At 44.1% G+C, this 18,155-nt stretch overlaps 1 protein-coding gene across 20 annotated transcripts in view; it reads right to left on the bottom strand.

Moving 5' to 3' along the window:
* Positions 1-18,155, bottom strand: part of LOC138745024 (cadherin-11-like) — a 193,918-nt gene that overhangs the window by 34,389 nt on the left and 141,374 nt on the right. For all 20 annotated transcript variants that reach the window (XM_069902059.1, XM_069902047.1, XM_069902063.1 and 17 more), the window contains one exon: positions 11,736-11,872. In XM_069902059.1, the coding sequence (XP_069758160.1) occupies positions 11,736-11,872 (137 nt within the window). The remainder of the gene's footprint in view (positions 1-11,735; positions 11,873-18,155) is intronic.

Raw genomic sequence — 18,155 nt, 5'->3', positions numbered from 1 at the left:
TACCTCTGGTCTTTTAAACTGCTCAGCAAACCTCAATGTAAGCAATACTTTGGAAAATAGTGCACAATTCTGGTCGCCCCATCACAGGAAGGCTTTGGAAAGTGAACAGAAGAGGTTCACCAGGATGTGGACTGGAATAGAGGATAAGAGTTATGGGGAGAGGTTGGAAAATCTGGGTTGTTTTTAACTGGGACGTCAGAAGCTGAGGGGAGAGCTGATAGAATAAAATGTCACATATCAGGAGACTTGTGTTTAATGTACAGGGATAAAAGTTTAAAGGAGATGGGGTTTTTTCCCCACAGAGAGGGGTGGGTGCCTGGACAGGGTTACCAAGAGTACTGGTGGAAGCAGAAACAATAGTAGCGTTCAAGAGTCTTCCAGATAGACACAGGTATGTGCAAAGGTTAGAGGGTTATGGATCACATGCAAGCAGCAGAACCTTTGTTGATGCGTCTGTTCTATTCTTTGTTCTAAGGAAGATGGAAAAAAATCCTGACAGTTTAATTCTCTATCCCACCCACCCTAATTCCTCTGTTGGTGGCATCTTAAAATATTCCAACAATGAAAGCTTAAGGAACTGCACCTCATCTTCCACCTCAAGGAAGGGCAAAAGGTGGAAGGGGTGCAGAGGAGATTCACTGGGATGTTGCTGGGACTGGAGGGATTGAACTAAAAGAAGAGGTTGGATAGCCTGGGTCTTTATTCCCTAGTGAAGGAGGTTGAGGGGTGAATGCTCAGACTTTTTCCGGGGCAGATTATATTAGACTAGAGGACATATGTTTAAGATGAGAAGGGAGAGATTTAAAGAAGGACCTATCAGAGGGGCAACATTTTCAAGAAGATGGTCCAAAAGTTATTTTGACAGATATATGAATAGGAAGGGCTTGGAAGGACATTGGCAGAAAGGTTGCCAACTTAGCCACCATGTATGAGTTGGGCTGTACGTTTTTTTTTGCCTCTCTATGACCATTCTGCATTTGTCTTTTTGCCAATTTTAATTTTAAGATTTAATCTCGACAAGTCCAGATTTCCATCATTCTCTTCAAAACCCAATTTCAACAGACACCAAGAAAATGACAAAAAAAATCAATCAAAGATAAATAACAATAATTCAGACTCTGCACATATTTCTGTAATCATTTTGGCAAAGACTATAAAAAGGGTGATGTCAATGGGACCATCTGCTGCAACCAAGACAAAAGCAAACACCTGCACATGCTGGAATGATGAAATAAAGGCAGAACATGCTGAAAATGTTCAGCAGGTGAAGTAATGGCGGTCCCAATGCCAATGGTGTTTCATCAGAACCTAGACAGTTTTCAAAAGAAAAACACAAGTTTTTGACAAAAGAAGGACCAGGAACAGCCACCTCCCACTACGCATTAATAACTCAATAGTGTAGAAAGTAGAGAGTGCCAAAGTCCTTGGAATCCACCTAACAAATGACTTATCCTGGATGCACATCTCCTCACTTGTCAGGAAGGTGCAACAGTGACTGCACTTCCTGAGAAGACTGAAGTGGACAAGGCTACCGGCCACCATCTTGTTAACTTCCTACAGGAGCTCTATCGAGAACGTCCTGGCTGGCTGCATCATAGTGTGGTACAGTTACTGCAGAACATTGGATCAGAGGACAATCTACAGGACCATAAGAGTAGCAAAGAGGATCATAGGGGACTCCTTTCCCCTATCAACGTGAACTACTGGGCTACTGGGATCATTGTTTGAAGAGGGCGCACAATATCGTTGAGGACCCATACAGCATCTTTCAGCTACTCCCATTGGGAAAGAGATATGGGAGTATCACAGCCAGAACTACCAGAGTGGGAAACAGCTTCTTCCCAGACAATGAGAATGCTGAACGACTGAATGAACTGCTTTTACCATCTCTACAAGACAATATTTATTTATTTTTATATATGGATATACAGACTGTATAGGTATTGTTTGTCTGTATATATGTTATGTTTGGATGTGTGTGTGCATGCTTTGCACCAAGGACCAGAGAATGCTGTTTCGTCGGGTTGCACTTGTACAACGGACAAAAGGATGATAATGAAATTGAACAATGAGGATGGTAGGTAAAGAAGAAATGGCTTTTATCTCAAAACTTGCCCATCTCACATTTCCACTGCTAATATGCCATCTCACTCAACTTTTTTTTTTAAGTGCCATGTCCAGACGACTTCTTTTTGTGTTTTCACCTCTTGCAAGACTGCCTTAACTAATGCCCTGAACTGTGAATCCTGACTCTCTCCCCACACCGCTGAGTGGAACTGCACAGCACGGATCGGCTTCTATGGCCCAAGTTAGCATTCTGGGTAAGTCCCAGATGCCTGTATTTGGCCCATATCCTTCGAAGCCCTTCCTATCCATGCATCTGTCTGGAGGTACGTATGAACCTATCTCGAACCTTCACTGATATTTAATTCGGGAGTATTCCAATCCAATGTGATGAATAATTACAGATAAATATTTTTCACTTCTTCTCATTTCGATTCTCTCTATATTCAAGTTCATTTATTGTTATGGGCATCAAAAAGGCAGTGATAGTTGTTTCCTTTTTTCTGTAAAAAAGACGGAAAATTTATTTTTTACCTATCTTTTCATTTATCTCTTTTTTTTTTAAATTTTTTATTTTTCACACCATAAATCACAATAGCCATGATATACACTATTTCTTTTTCACACATATACAGTGACTTTTTCTCCCCCCCCCCTCCCTCCTCCCAAGCCACCCCCCACCCCCCCACCCTCTCATCCATTTTAGGTATACAACAATTATCTCTTTTTAATGTGAACTACTAGTTATTTATTTTTATGAAGTAGCTGTTCAGCCACGGTAAGAAGGCTGACAAAAAAACCATTATCATTTACAAAATGTTGGAGATACTCATCTGCTGCTACCTTTCATCATGAGCTTTTGCATCATCTCACCCCACCTCCTTAAACCTGCACCACCAGCCCTTTCTTCATTTATTCTCTCCCATCTGCCCGAAGACCATCACTTCCTCCCCTCCACCAGGCTCTGAGCTTGTTTAACCTTCATGCGTTGCGTGGCTTGATACTTTTAGCTCGGGTTGAGAAATCTGACAAGGCAGCAACAGGAACAATAGGGGTTTTCAGGCAGAGATGAGACATAACCAACTGAGTTGTACTAACACTGACTGCATTAAGTGATGATAAAATCTTGGTTTGATTTGAATTAAACAATACAATTAAAATGTTTTCAAATTTAATTAGCACTTTAAATGTCACCCATGCTTCGTGGAAGAAAAACAGGAACCAGTTCCTTACAGGATCGTTTCTTTCCTGCTATTATCAGACCCTTAACTGGAGCTCACACTGGCAAAAGATAATGCCCTGGCACTGCCTTTTATAACCGGACTTCACTCTACTGCCTGCCCTATGTTTCTGTACTTTTCTCCACTGTTTGACCACTGTTACCATACTCCTTACACCACACATGTCAAACTCTGGCCCGCAGGCCAAATTTGGCCCGCGATATAATTATATTTGGCCCGCAAGATCAAATCAAAAATGTATTAGAGGTGGCCCGCTGGCCGCCGCGCCAGTATAGCGCATGCACAGTAACCGCTGTGTCCCAGGGTGAGAGAGAGAGAGAAAAATCCTGGTCCTTGAAAAGTAGTGGTGGGTGGTTTTATAAACACGCTGTCGTGTCCCCACGTCCTCCCCCCCACTGCAGCGCGGCCTGGCCGGTGTCAAGGGAAGCCAAGGCCGCTTCCCAGTGCCCGGAACCCCAGTGGCACAGCGTTTCTTGGAGCTGCAGATGGAGTCGGGACGCCGGAGGGAAGATTGGGGCTCCCCGCCGGGTGATGGGGGCGCCGGCCGCCCTGCGCCTTCCCACCGGACCAGCGGCGGGTGCCCGGAGTACACATGGAGAGCGAGGCTGGTCGGGCAGGTAGGGTGGAATCCCCCGTCAATCTCGGGAGTGGCGTGGGCTGGATCGGGATTAGCCGCGCTCACCTGCTCCTCCACCGCTGACCGGGATCCCAGCGCGGTCCTGAGCGCGGAGACTGCCCTGGAAAGGTCCTGGGACACCGGCACGGAAAGAAAAGGGGGTCCGGGAGAAACTCAGCAGGTCAAGGGGAGTCCGGGAGAAACTCAGCAGGTCAAGGGAGGTCCGGGAGAAACTCAGTAGGTCAAGCGGGGTCCGGGAGAAACTCAGCAGTCAAAGGGGGATCCGGGAGAAACTCAGCAGGTCAAAGGGGGATCCGGGAGAAACTCAGCAGGTCAAAGGGGGGTCCGAGAGAAACTCAGCAGGTCAAGGGGGAGGGGTCCGGGAGAAACTCAGAAGGTCAAAGGGGGATCCGGGAGAAACTCAGCAGGTCAAGGGAGGTCCGGGAGAAACTCAGCAGATCAAGGGGGGTCCGGCAGAAACTCAGGGGGGGGCTTGACCTCGCCAGGACCGTTGCCCACTCCCCCTCCCTGCCGCAGGCCGACCCGCGACTCACGGTGACGGGGCCGCTGATCCGCCGAGATGCCGCCCTGCAGCGAGAGCCGATGCCCCCGCACTGTCATTGTCCAACCCGATCGCCCGCAAACCCCGCCCTCCCGCACACAGGCCTGAGTAAGTATTATGAACTTTAATCTCAGGATAAAACGATCTTCCAATAGTTTCATGTCACAGTGATAAATATATTCCTGGTTAAAAATGGTCCTGCACCTGGATACAAGCTCATTAGGCATAAAACTTGAAAAGTGTGTAAATCAAAGGATATCTGTACCAATGGAAAAAGGGCATGGCAAATAACCCTGCTAGAGTTCATGCCCACAATCAGTCACCCATTGGATTGTTTCAGGAATCATGTTATTCTCCCACATTCTCAATAGCCCTCAGATTTTACTATTCGACAGCACACTAGCAACATTTGACAAATCCTCTATAGAGAAATATTATTTATTGAATATTTTATTTCTCATTTGTTAATGCTTCTGGAAAGACTTTATCCAAAACTATTATTAAACATTTATTTTAATAAGAAAAAGTTTAACATTACATATGTTGAAAGAAGAGAAAACATGCAGATGTTGTTGAAAATTTTCAATAAATATTTAGTTCGGCCCTCGACTTAGTCCAAGTTTTTAATTTTGGCCCTCCGTGAATTTTAGTTTGACACCCCTGCCTTATGCAGTTGTCCATTGATTGTTGAATTACATGCTGTGTAAGTTGGATTTACTGGATAGCACTCCCAACAAAGCTTCTTTCTGCAAGTAAACGAGGAAGCCTGCAGATGCTGGGGTCAGGTGCAGGACACAAATATGCTGGAGAAGCTCAGCGGGTCACGCAACATTCATATTGCTATAAAAGGTAGTAGATGATTCAGGCCAGAGCCCATTGTCAGGAGTGTTGAAAATCAGGTAGACCGCCAAATAAAAAGTGGGGGGAGGGGATGGGGAGGAACAGGCAATAGGTGGAAGGGTAGAAGAGAAAGAGAGGAGGTGATGGGGGAAGAGTACCTCTAACAAGAAAAGGGAAAGGGGTGGGGAGCTGAAGGAAAGATGATGGGGAAAGGGAGCCTGGGGGAGGGCATTAATGCCTATTGGAGAAGTCAATATTGATGCCATCAGGTTAGAAAGTGCACAGAGGGAATACCAGATGTTGTTCCTCAACTTGGCAGTGCATGAGACCATGAACAGAAATGTCAGTGTGGCAATCTGAAATTAAAATGGTTGGCCATTGGGAGGTCCCTGCTATTGGAGCAGACAGAACAAAGGTGATTAGCGAAAAGATCTCCCTGTCTGCACCCAGTCCCAGGATGTAGAGGAGGCCACTTCGGGAGCACTGGATGTACTGTTCGCAGACATCAATCCCCTTGGAAGGATTGTTTAGGGCCCTGAATAGTGGTGAAGGATGAGGGGTAAATGCAAGCCATAGGGGCAAATGCCAAGGGGATGATTAATGGGAAGGGACGAGGGAGTCACAGAGGAAGCGGCTCAGTACATGGGACATGAAATAATTCATTCAAAATCTGGAGCAAAATATGAACTGCTGGAGGAACTAAATAGGATGATCAGCTTTTCAGGAACGTCGCAGGAGTCCCGATGCAGAGTATCGGCCGGGAATGTTGACTTTTCCCCCTCTCCCAGCTGTTGCTGCTTGACCCCTGAGTTCCTCCAGCAGTTTGGTTCATTTGGCTCCAGATTCCAGCGACTACAGTCTCTCTTGTCTTGAAATGGCAAAGATTCTTTGCTAATGTGCAGTGCAATAAAAACTCTTTATTTTTCCTCCTGCCACAGAAGATAAACAGTTGGGAATTAACTGAAAGAACCCCATCTCCTGCTCACACAGGGGAGAAGAGGCTGCGTGGCCTTGGAATGTTCCGGGAAAACCTATGGGGGATGTAACGCTGCATGCATAATAAATCATCTCATCAAAACATTGCCACTTAAACAGCCTGTGATGTATACACCACTCAGACTTCCAATTTTCCATGTTAAGTATGATCAGTGCACCAGCACCATGGAGATTATGTCTTACTGTGACATCTGCAGGAAAACCAATTTATTGCACACTTTCAACTCCCTTGTGCAACCTCTGGAGAAAATTGGTATAGCTCGTAACATCTGGATTCCCTAACTCTGTTTTTCTCTCAATTTCAATAAAATTCAAGGCTCACTTCTTCTAAAGTATCGCGTGATAATGAATTCAGGACCAAGAGGCTCGGGATTTAGTCATGCTCTCCAGGTAGTTCCAGAAAATGCCACTGATCTGAAACTTCATATTTTTTTTCCACGGGCCGAATGATTAGTGCAGCAGTTCATGCAATGCTATTACAGCGCCAGTGACCTGGGTTCGAATCTGATGTTGACTGTAAGGAGGTTGCACGTTCTGCCCATGACCTGCTCCGGTTTCCTCCCACCTTCCAAAACATACTGATTTGTAGGTTAATTTGGGTGTAATTGGAGTCTCAATGACTGAATCGGGTTCTACCGTGCTGTAAATAAAATTTTAAATTTAATTTATTTATGGTTTCAAAGACCAGCAGTTATTGCCCATCCTTAAATGCCCCTTGAGAATGTGGTGGAGAGTCACCAGCTTGAATCTCTGGTGTAGATGCTCCCATAATGGTGCTGTGGAGCAAGTTCCAGGATCCAGACTCAGTGATGGAGAAGGAACAGAGAAGATGTACAGCGGTACAAGCCCTTCAGCCCACAATGTTGTGCTGACCTATAAAAACATACTCCACCACAATATAACCATTCCAAACCTCACAGCCTATAACTCTCCATTTTTCTCAAATCCATGTGCCTATCTAAGAGTCTTTTAAATCGCCCTATTGTATCAGCCTCCAACATCACCCCTGGCAATGCATTCCAGGTACCGACCCTGTGTAAAACACTTACCTCTGACATCTCCCCTAAACTTTACTCCACTCACCTTACACAGGTATCATCTGGTATTGGCCAATGTCATCCTGTTATATTCACAAGTTGGGGTATGAACTGAGCGGAAGCTGCTCCCATGCGTATGCAGTCCCTGATCTAGGTTGAAGTCAGAGGACTGGAGCCAGCTGAAATGAGAACTTTGTCTGGACTGTAGACTCTCTGCCCTATTTTCAGTATAAAATTCCAGAACAAGTATAATTGTTTTAATTTAGCAACGTACAAAGTGGTGGAGGAACTCAGAAGGTCAGGACCATGAAAAGTAATTGGCAATCCACATTTTGGGCTGGAACCCTTCATCAGGCATTCTGGCTCAAAACTTCCACTGCTTATTGTTTTCCATGGATGGTGCATGATCTTCTGAGTTCCTCCACCACCATCGATCTAGTTCCCCTACATCTGCAGATTCCCTATTTACCACCATGCTTTTCTTTAACTGTTCCTTCTTTATGATCTCACTAGCTTCTCAAATTCTCTGCCCTTTTATGAAATTGTACAAGGCATTGGTGAGGCCAAATTTGGAGTACTATGTACAGTTTTGGTCACCAAATTATAGGAAAGATATAAACAAAATAGAGAGAGTGCAGAGAAGGTTCACAAGAATGTTGACAGAATTTCAGGGTCTGAGTTACAGGGAAAGGTTGTGCAGACTGGGGCTTTTTTCTCTGGAGCGTAGAAGATTGAGAGGGGACTTGATCGAGGTGTTTAAGATTTTAAAAGGGACAGACAGAGTAAATGTGGATAGGCTTTTTCAATTAAGAAAGGGGGTAGATTCAAACTAGAGGACATGGTTTAAGATTGAAGGGGGAAAATTATGAGGGGAAATTTCTTTACGCAGAGGGTGGTGGGGATGTGGAATGAGCTTCCGGCAGATGTGGTCGAGGCGGGATCATTGGTTACATTTAAGGAAAGACTGGATCGTTACATGGATAGGAGGGGACTAGAGGGGTATGGACCGGGTGCTGGTCAGTGGGACTAGGAGGGTGGGGATTTGCTACGGCATGGACTAGTAGGGCCGAACTGGCCTGTTCTGTGCTGTAAGTGGTTATATGGTTATATGGTTTTATCTGATGGTTTCATACAACATAGAAGGAGCCAATGTTTATAAACTATTTGAATAGATGAATGGATAAACTCTTGAGTAAGGCCTTTGACAAGGAACAACATGGGAGATAAGTCAGGAAGATTCATAGTGAGGTAGTGAGCTGAATTCAACAATGGCTGGATGGGAGAAGCCAGAGAGAAGTGGTAGATGGTTGCTTCTCAGGCTGTAGGCCTGTGGTGTGCCTCAGAGATCGGTACTGGGACCATTATTATTTGTCATCTATAATAAATGATTTGGATGATAATGTGGTAAATTGGATCAGTTTACAAAAGACACTAAGATTGGAGGTGTTGTGGATAATGAAGAAGGTTTTCAAAGTTTGCAGTGGAATCTGGACCAGCAGGAAAAATGGGTTGAAAAATGGCAGATAGAATTTAATGCAGATGTGTGAGGTGTAGCATTTTTGAAGGACAAACCAAGAAAGGACATATATGGTAAATGGTAGGGCACTGAAGAGTGCAATAGAACAGAGGGATCTGGGAATACAGATAAATAATTCCATGAAAGTGGTGTTACAGGTAGATAGGTCGTAGAGAGAGATTTTGGCATATTGGCTTTCATAAATCAAAGTATTGTGTAAAGGAGTGGGGATGTTATGGTAAAATTGTACATGATATTGGTGAGGCCAAATGTGGAGTATTATTTGGAGTTTTGGTCACCTAACTACAGGAAAGATATCAATAAGATAGAAAGAATGCACGGACCCCAGGAAGTGAGTTGCAGCGAAAGATTCAACAGATTATTCCCTGAAGCGTAGAAGAATGAGGGGAGATTTGATAGAAGGATTTAAAATTATGAGTGGGACAGACAGAGTAAATGTAGATAGGCATTTTTCCACTGAGGATAGGTGAGATACAAATGAGAGGGCATGGGTTAACAGTGAAAGGGGAAAGGTTTAGGGGGAACATAAGGGAGAACTTCTTCACACAGAGAGTGGTAGGAGCTTGGAATGAGCTGCCAGCTAAGGTGGTGAATGAAAGCTCAATTTTAATATTTAAGAAATATTTGGACAGGTACAAGGAAAGGAGAGGTATGGAGGGCTACGGCGTGGGTGCTGGTCAGTGGAACTAGGCTCAGCCTAGACTATAAGGGCCAAAGGGGCCTGTTTCTGTGCTGAAATGTTTTATGGTTCTATGAAAAACATTTGGCTTGTCGAGCCTTATCTGCCATTCAATGAGATCATGGCTGATCTGGTCATGGACGCAACTCTACATATCTGCCTTTTCTTCATCAACCTCAATTCTCTTGCGGTGCAAAAATCAATCTAGTTGTGTTCTAAATACATTTAATGAGGCAGCCTCTATTGCTTTCTTGGGCAGAGAATTCTACAGATTCACTGAGAGAACCAAGTTCCCCTCATCTCCATCCTAAATCTACTTCACTGAATCTTGAGTCTTTGTCCCCTAGTACAAAATTTCAGTCAGATATGGACCAAATGCAGGCAAATGGAACCATCTTGGTCAGCATGAACAAGTTGAGCCATAGGACCATTCCATGGCTCCATAATTCTAAGGTCATTCAACCCATCAACCCAGACTAGTTCCCTTGATCCAATGGCCCCATTCATTTCCCTATTATGTCTCTCTTTTGGGCCCTGCAATTCTCACCTGATTCTACAACCAGCTGCCTAACGTCCAATTAACCCAGCCGCCCACCAACCCGCGTTAATGTTGTGCTCATTACTGTATCCTGATGCCCCACACACACTCACTCTCCAAGGCAAGTTAATCTACAGTCTTTTAAAATGTAATGGAACAAACAATTATCCTCTGATGTAATTGAAAATTTCTGTTTGAGAATATCTGGAACTTTTAAATTGACTAAAAAAAGCCACATTCCCATCTCTGTTCTAATTAGCAATTGAGTTCAGAGTGAACTCAGCCAATGTTCACTTATTATCTTGAAGAAACAGTGACCCTCTATTTTAGCCTGTGAACAATTCACTGCCTCTTGCTTTTGGAAATGTGAGACAATCTGATTTATTTGCAGAAAGTGATGACTGAGAAAGATTGTTGATGGTGCAAGTCTCACGAATCATGCAATGTTGACCCAGCAGACAACCAATCACACTCCTGTGATGTTAGTTCATGCATGTAAGAATTGGAGACAGTGCAAGACGCGGCAACTCCCCACGTCAAAGGGGAGCAGACTTTGCAAACCCCGGAACGTGTGCAGCTCACAGCTGGAAGCCCTAATATTTGTTCAAGATCACCTCTCATTTTTTAGAAACTCTATGGAATACAGGCCTAAATATCAGGTGTCTCAAGGTAAGACAACATCTGATCCCAGGAGGTAGCCTGGTGAATCTCCTCTGTACTGTCTCTCATGTTCCCCAATCTTTCTTCAGGTAAGGGAATCATAACTATACACCGTCATCTAGGTTAAGCCTCACCAACACCATGTACAATTGCAATAAAACCTCCCTATTATTTAATTCCAACATCTTTGCAATCAAAGCCAAAATACTGTTTGCCCTCTTAACCTGCTTTATTTTTGTGATTCATACACTGGAGCATCAAATTTCCTTGTACTTCATTCTATACAGTCTCTCTCCATTTAGATAATAATCTGCCTTTCAGAAGTGCATGACTTCATACTCCGGAGATAGCATCTCTGACAGTGTAGTACTCTCTAAATACAGAGTCCTACAGCATGGAGCAGGCCCTTCTGCTCAGCTCATCCACGGTGACCAAGATGACATTCTGGGCTAAGCCCAATTGAGAATAAAGAGGCAGCCTATCCAACCTCAACTTAATCCCTCCAGTCCCAGCAACATCCTGGCTAATCTTCTCTGCACCCCCAATCTATTAATATGCTTTCAACTTGGGTGACCAGGACTATCATACAGCCATCCAAGTCTCACTAACACCTTGTATCGTGATGTCCCTCCAACTTTGGTACTCAATACCCTACTCAAAGTGCACCCATTTCCCGCTTCACCACCCTGTCAACCTGAGTTGCCACTTTCACGGGACTGTTCACCTGTACGCCTTGGTCACTCTGTTCTGCAACACACTCTAGGGTCCCACCCTTGCTTGGCTTACCAAAGTGTAGCAGCAGTAGATACTTTGCGATTCAAGTCCTTGGTCAGGGATTGTAGCCCATATTGAAGCACAGGGTAAAATGTACTTCTCCCTGAGTCAGAGATCATCCATAAAGAACAAGACCTGGAAGGCCTTTGTTAACCCATCTTAACTCCAAGGCTTGTTAAGATTATACTCACTGACTTCCGTTGCAATCACTGAGATGTTTTGCCAGGCGGTCAGTTCCCTGTCCAGTGGTTCTGTGGTTTTTATAACCCCACTCTGGGGGTTGATGGTGAAGGATCTATCCATGTACAACAGCTGTTCAATTGAATACCTGAGGGCAGGGAAGCAAGAAAAGAAATAAGCCGTGGAAAGAAGAGAACAATCTATGTATACCTCAGGCAGAAATCATCATATAAATCTCCTCAAAGAAGAACCTACAGAAGGGAGTGAATGCAGCTCAGAACATCATGCAAACTTCCCTCCCCCCATGGACTCTATGTATACCTCCTGCTTTCTAGGAGAGGCACCCAACCTACTGAAGGGCCCATCAGACACCTACCTCCCTTCTTCCATCTGAGAGAAAGCTTAAGACTGTGAAGTCAAATATCAACAGGCTTAAAGGCAGTTTCTTCCCTGCAGCTATCAGGCTCCTGAATGAACCCACTTGCTGCCTTTGCTTGGTACTAATTGCTCTGTACGTTGTGCTCTTTACATGGCTGTATGAATGTTAAAGATAACCTGCTATGTGGTTGCAGAAGAACCCTTCTCAATATACCAGGGATAAAGCATCAGATAAAGCAGGCAAATCTACTGGTCACCATTATGTTAACCTTCTATTGGAGCTCCATCGAGAGTGTCCTAGCTAGCTGTATCACAGTGGTATGGTTGCTGCAGAGACAGGACCATAAGAGTGACAGAGACAGGATCACTGGAGTCTCCCTCCCCGCCATCGACATGATCTAGTGGGAACGTTGCCTGAAGAGAGCATGCAAAATCCTGGAGGACCCCTCCCACCCTGGACACGGTATCTTTCAACTGCTCCAATCAGAAGTATCAGAGCTGGCACCACCAGGCTGAGGAACAGGGCAGCGAGAATACTGAACAACCAAAGGAAACATCCAAGAATCCCATACTCACGGAAAAACTATTTATTTATTTATTTTGTACGGATGAAATACTTGTCCTGTATATGTATTATTTGTTGGTTTGTAAGTTATGTCTGGTTGTATGTCTGTGTGTTTTGCACTGAGGACCAATGTTTTGTTGGGTTGTACTTGTACAATCAGATGACAATAAACTTGATTTGATTTGATTTAAAATAAACTTAAAACCTAAACTAAGTTGAATTCTTTCTCTCAGTAGATGTTTCTCTGAATTGTTCACCGTTACCTTTCCCTCTTCCACTCCGAAAGGTTCTCTATTACAATGCTAGAGTCAAAGGAACTTTACTCAGCTTTAACTCAAGTTAGCAATGTGTGTAGCGTCATAAGATTATTAAATAAAGTGGTTCTCTTTTCTTTGGCTTGGCTTCGCGGACGAAGATTTATGGAGGGGGTAAAAAGTCCACGTCAGCTGCAGGCTCGTTTGTGGCTGACAAGTCCGATGCGGGACAGGCAGACACGATTGCAGCGGTTGCAAGGGAAAATTGGTTGGTTGGGGTTGGGTGTTGGGTTTTTCCTCCTTTGCCTTTTGTCAGTGAGGTGGGCTCTGCGATCTTCTTCAAAGGAGGTTGCTGCCCGCCAAACTGTGAGGCGCCAAGATGCACGGTTTGAGGCGTATTCAGTTTCTAACCTCAAGGTAAACATACATCAACTGGATTAGCACACAACGTCACGGTCCTAACAACAGATAAATCCAGCGTCCAGTGAGGACTCTAACTGACCCCCATACACATTACAGCTTAATGTTGCACAGAAGCATCAAAACCAGGATGTGTCATTTGATAAGATGTCTCTCAATACATGACTGAATAAAAGGGGTTGCAGTCGAGTTGGAACAGGAAGTAGAAAAGTGGTTGTGAGAGAAAATAAAAAATGCAGCTGGTGGAGATCCTAAATCAAAGCAGAAAATGCATTAAAAATACAACAGATCAGGCGTCAGGGCAAAGGGAATTGTTTATGCTTCCATCTCCAAAAGGTTTATTTTTCCCCAAACAGAAGCTTAGAATGTACGGTTTCCAGGTACAGACGTGTGTGTGTGTGTGTGTGTGTGTGTGTGTGTGTGTGTGTGTGTGTGTGTGTGTGTGTGTGTGTGTGTGTGTGTGTGTGTGTGTGTGTGTGTGTGTGTGTGTGTGTACACACACACAAGGATACAGATACATATAAACATGCTAATAGGTGGACTGCGAAAAGTAGGCTGACAGGTTGCATCACTGCCTGGCTTAGGAATTCATGCATAAAAATGTAGAGGTAGCAGGAAGTGGAAAACCTAGCCATATCCATCACAAACACCAACTTCCCATCCATTCAAGTCATCTACGTGAGCTGTTGCCTCAAGAAGGCAGCCAACATCATTCAGGACTCCCATCACCCTGGGAGTCCTGAATGGTCACAACCTCTACTCATTGCTACCTTCAGGAAGAAGGTGCAGAAGCCTGAAGATCAGAACTGTTAACAACTATTTAGCTCTTGAACCTCCCAGTACTACTCTAACCCAAACCATAAACCACTCCGGGACCAGTGAAAAATCCGTGTGCATGACGGAAACATCAGTTGTTTTTTGCACAACCTGAACTATTTATCCTTTTCCAAGTTGGAAGGGGAGCAGAGTCAACTTTCAGCTATCAGGCTCTTGAACCTCCTCTTGTTACCTCAGGACTGGTCCAATAAAGCAAGAGGACAGATTGCACTATTGCTAAATCGCTTTTTTTTGTTGAAATACACAAGAGTGCTGGAGAAACTCAGCACGTCACGCAGCATCCATTGGAAGTAAAAGGCAAGAGCTGATTTTTCATTGATCCACATGTTCAATGATTGTCCTGTACTTCATATAAATGCTCTGTGTCCCACTGAGCTTCTCCAGCACTTTTGTGTTCTGCAACCAACCTCAGCATCCACAGTTTCATGTTCAAATCAATTTTATTAGCATTGGGATAACTCTCCACTTTTCGGTACTTATTGTCTCTTTTGACATTAATACCATTGCAGTTATTTTGTTTTATTAAAAGTACCTATTCAGCTGCAGCAAGTGAGATTTTCAGCGCATATGTATGTTGAAAAACGTACAGGACAATAAACACATGATCATTATCCTCTGTGGGGTCCTAGGAAGCAGGTATTGCTGAACCTCACTGAATCCCTCAAGTTGATGTTTATTATCAACTAAGTATACGTATACATCCAGATGAAAAATTGTTTCTCCGGACCACAGGCACACATATACACAAACAATACATAGCACATATATACGTAAAGATATCATTTTAAATATGTATAAATATTTGGCAATTATTCTCTCAATTACAGGATGCTGTTCATCAATCTCACAGCCTGTGGGAAGAAGCTATTTCCCAGCATGGCAGTCCTGATTTTGATGCTCCTGAGCAACATTAAAGTCTCCTGCCCCAGCAGTCTAAAAATAGTTTGTCAAGCACTCTTCAGACTTGCAGGCAGTGATAGAGTTGAGCATCACAGTCGCTTCAAGATAGAGGTAGTTCAATACTTCCAGGCAGGGAGGAGGAGCAGCTGTCAGCGGGTAGTGGGGTGTGAGGGGGAGAATACAACATGTGTGGTTTTTCAGTTAAGCAAAGAGGGAAAGTAAGAAATGGAAGTGTTATTTGGGCCAACTGTCATTGATTGCAAATTAAATATTAGTGATCATATGTAGCAGTTTTGCTTGGCTATTAATCTTGTGGAATATTGAAATGTAAAATATTCATGCAGCTATTAATTTTAAACGGCTCCATCTTTATTCAAAGTGCTTGACAAACTATTTTTAAACTGCTGGAGCAGGACAGTTAATGTTGTCTGCAGAATGTAAAGGTGGGTTGAGAGATAGGGTAGTAGGGTGGATGAGTCTAAGGCACAAAAGACTGTGGGTGCAGGAATCTGGAAGATGAGGCGATATGCTGGAGAGACAGACAGGGGATTGGGTTGAGGGGACTACATGAGGATGGGGGGGGGGGGGGTGTGTGGTGGGAGTTGTTGACTTAAAACCCTTCAATAAAGGAGAGTCAGAGCACTTATCCGATGATCCTAGGGAGGAATAACTCAAGGAAAGATCCAACGGTCTCAAGACTTGTATTTTATTGACTGCTCAGCCCATCTTTCTCATTCCTGTCATCCCCACCCACCCACCCAGCCCCTCTCCGATAGCACCAATTATAATAGAGAAATGTTGGAATACTTCAACGATCAGGCAGCATCTGTGAAGAGAGAAATGGAGCTCATTATTCACATTAATGGCCATCCTCAAACCCACAGACCATCAAGTTGAAACATTAACTCTATTTTTCCCACTGCAGATGCTTCCTGACCTAACTGTTTTCAGAATTCCCTGTTTTTTGTTCCTGATCTCCATGCTACATAACCACCGGAGCCACATCTCCAACCTGCTTCTGTTTCACTGCCAGTGTGAATTAAATGTACTGGCTAATGTTTTTCATCCATAGTATGTGGACTGCTGGTATGACCAATGTCCTCTGGTTACTGATTCCCCTACTCTGGGCTAAAGACCCTCTCTTTGAGAAGAATGCATTCCTCTCTTGATTTTGGACACCTCTATAAGATCACCCCTCATCTTCTCCTGCGCTCCAAGGATAAAGTCCTAGCCTGCTCCACTTCTCCATAAATTTCAGGCCCTGGCAACATCCTCGTAAATCTTCTCCGTACTTTCTCCATCTTGATGACATCTTTCCTCCAGCATGGTGTCCAAAACAGAACACAATACTCATCATTCCTAAACCCACTACCTTTAATACACTATCTGACATCAACCCTGTGTTGTCCATTCCCCTGATCCCTCTCATTTCTGCCTCAGTAACAAGTAAGATTTGAAAACACACCTTGCGAGGTTTTACTTTGTGACTGGAATTATATAAACGTGTGAAATATCAATAATGGTTACTGATTTTTGAGTTTTTTAAAACTCTATACAAGGGTTAAGAATAAGAGCACCTGGAACCACACACGATCTGACGGAGGAACCCAAGGGGTTGAGCAGCAAGAGTGGGAGAAAAGGAATGACCAACAGTTCAGGCCGGAACCCTTGATCAAGACTGGGGGGGGTACAGAAAGCAGAAACCGTGGCAAATAGAACAGGGTTGGAGGAGCGGGACAGAGGCCTATGTGGGATTGGTGAACCAGGGGAAGGACAAAGGCGGTTGATGGCAGCTGCCATCCAAGGGAGAGAGAACGAGAGATGCAGGAGGAACAAGGGGTCAGGAGGAGGGTGGAGTGGGTGTCAAGAAGACAAAAGCACTTTGGGAGGGCAGGAATCTGATGAGGAGAGGGTAAGAATGGAGGTATAAACAGAGACCGGGTGGAATGGAAGGTGGAAGGGGGAAAGAGAGTGGAAGAACCCAATGAGAAAATAGGCGTGCAAGGTGATGGAACCAAAGAGGCAGGGGGATCAGAATGGATAGGGTGTGTAAGGGTAGACTGCCCAGGCAGAATACAAAGTGTTGTTGCTGTATTTATTTATTTCATTATGTGCAACACAACAGATGCCCATTGCTGCCATGGAAACCCATGCCAGGCAATTACACCCAATTAACTGACCAACAGAGAACATTTTTGGAGGGTGGGAGGAAATCGGAGCACCTGGGGGAAATCCACACATGTCATGAGGAGAACGTACACAAGCTCCTTACAGATTATAGCACCAGATTTGAACTCAGGTTGTTGGTGCTATAATAGCGTGGCACTAAGTGTTATGACATCCGTTCCATGCAAGTTTAACCAGGCCTCACTCTGACAATAGAAAAAGCCCAGGTTATCTTGATTTTGGGTTCCTGTACTTCATTTGGTCAAATCAAGATAACTTTCATCTTAAACCCACACCTCTTGTTTTGGTTACTCCTTCAATGGAAAGCGATTCTCTCTACTCAGCTTCTGTCAGGTCAATCCTTCAGCCTCATCTACTCCAGAGAAAACAAGTCTTGACTGTCTAATCTTTCCCCAAACTAAAGCCCTCCAATCCTGCTTATTCCCCTCTTCACTCTCTCGAGCGCGTGTCCTTCATGTCTGTAAATTCCACCTAAAGTTTTCTGTTAGCTATGGATTATTTAAGGCCAAATAATTAGATTTTTGGGGAAAGTATTGCTTTTCGAATATTTTGTGGGTGTGTGCTAGCAATCAGAGAGTTAAAGGATGGTGTGAAAGTTTATATCTTGTGTTGGAGATCAAGGTATGGTTCTTTGCCAGCACGGCTGTGAATGCCTGGGCAACTGCATCAACCTATCAGAATTGGGCCTACGCAACCTCGAATGGAATGGGAGGTTGGGTTGCTTTCAATAAAATAGGAAGCATGTGTCACTTTCATGAATTGTGCTTGCAGGCCAGTTGCCAAAGTCGATAGTTCCCTTGCTGTTCACATCTTTATTTCTGTAATAACTTGTGATTAATGTCGAATCACGCACATGCAGTTTGAGCAGGTCTCCAGCATTTTGCAAATGC

Source organism: Narcine bancroftii, chromosome 10 (genome assembly GCF_036971445.1).
Source record: "Narcine bancroftii isolate sNarBan1 chromosome 10, sNarBan1.hap1, whole genome shotgun sequence".
Taxonomy (NCBI): domain Eukaryota; kingdom Metazoa; phylum Chordata; class Chondrichthyes; order Torpediniformes; family Narcinidae; genus Narcine; species Narcine bancroftii.
Note: the sequence above shows the minus strand (reverse complement) of the source record. Positions and strands in the feature narration are given on the sequence as shown.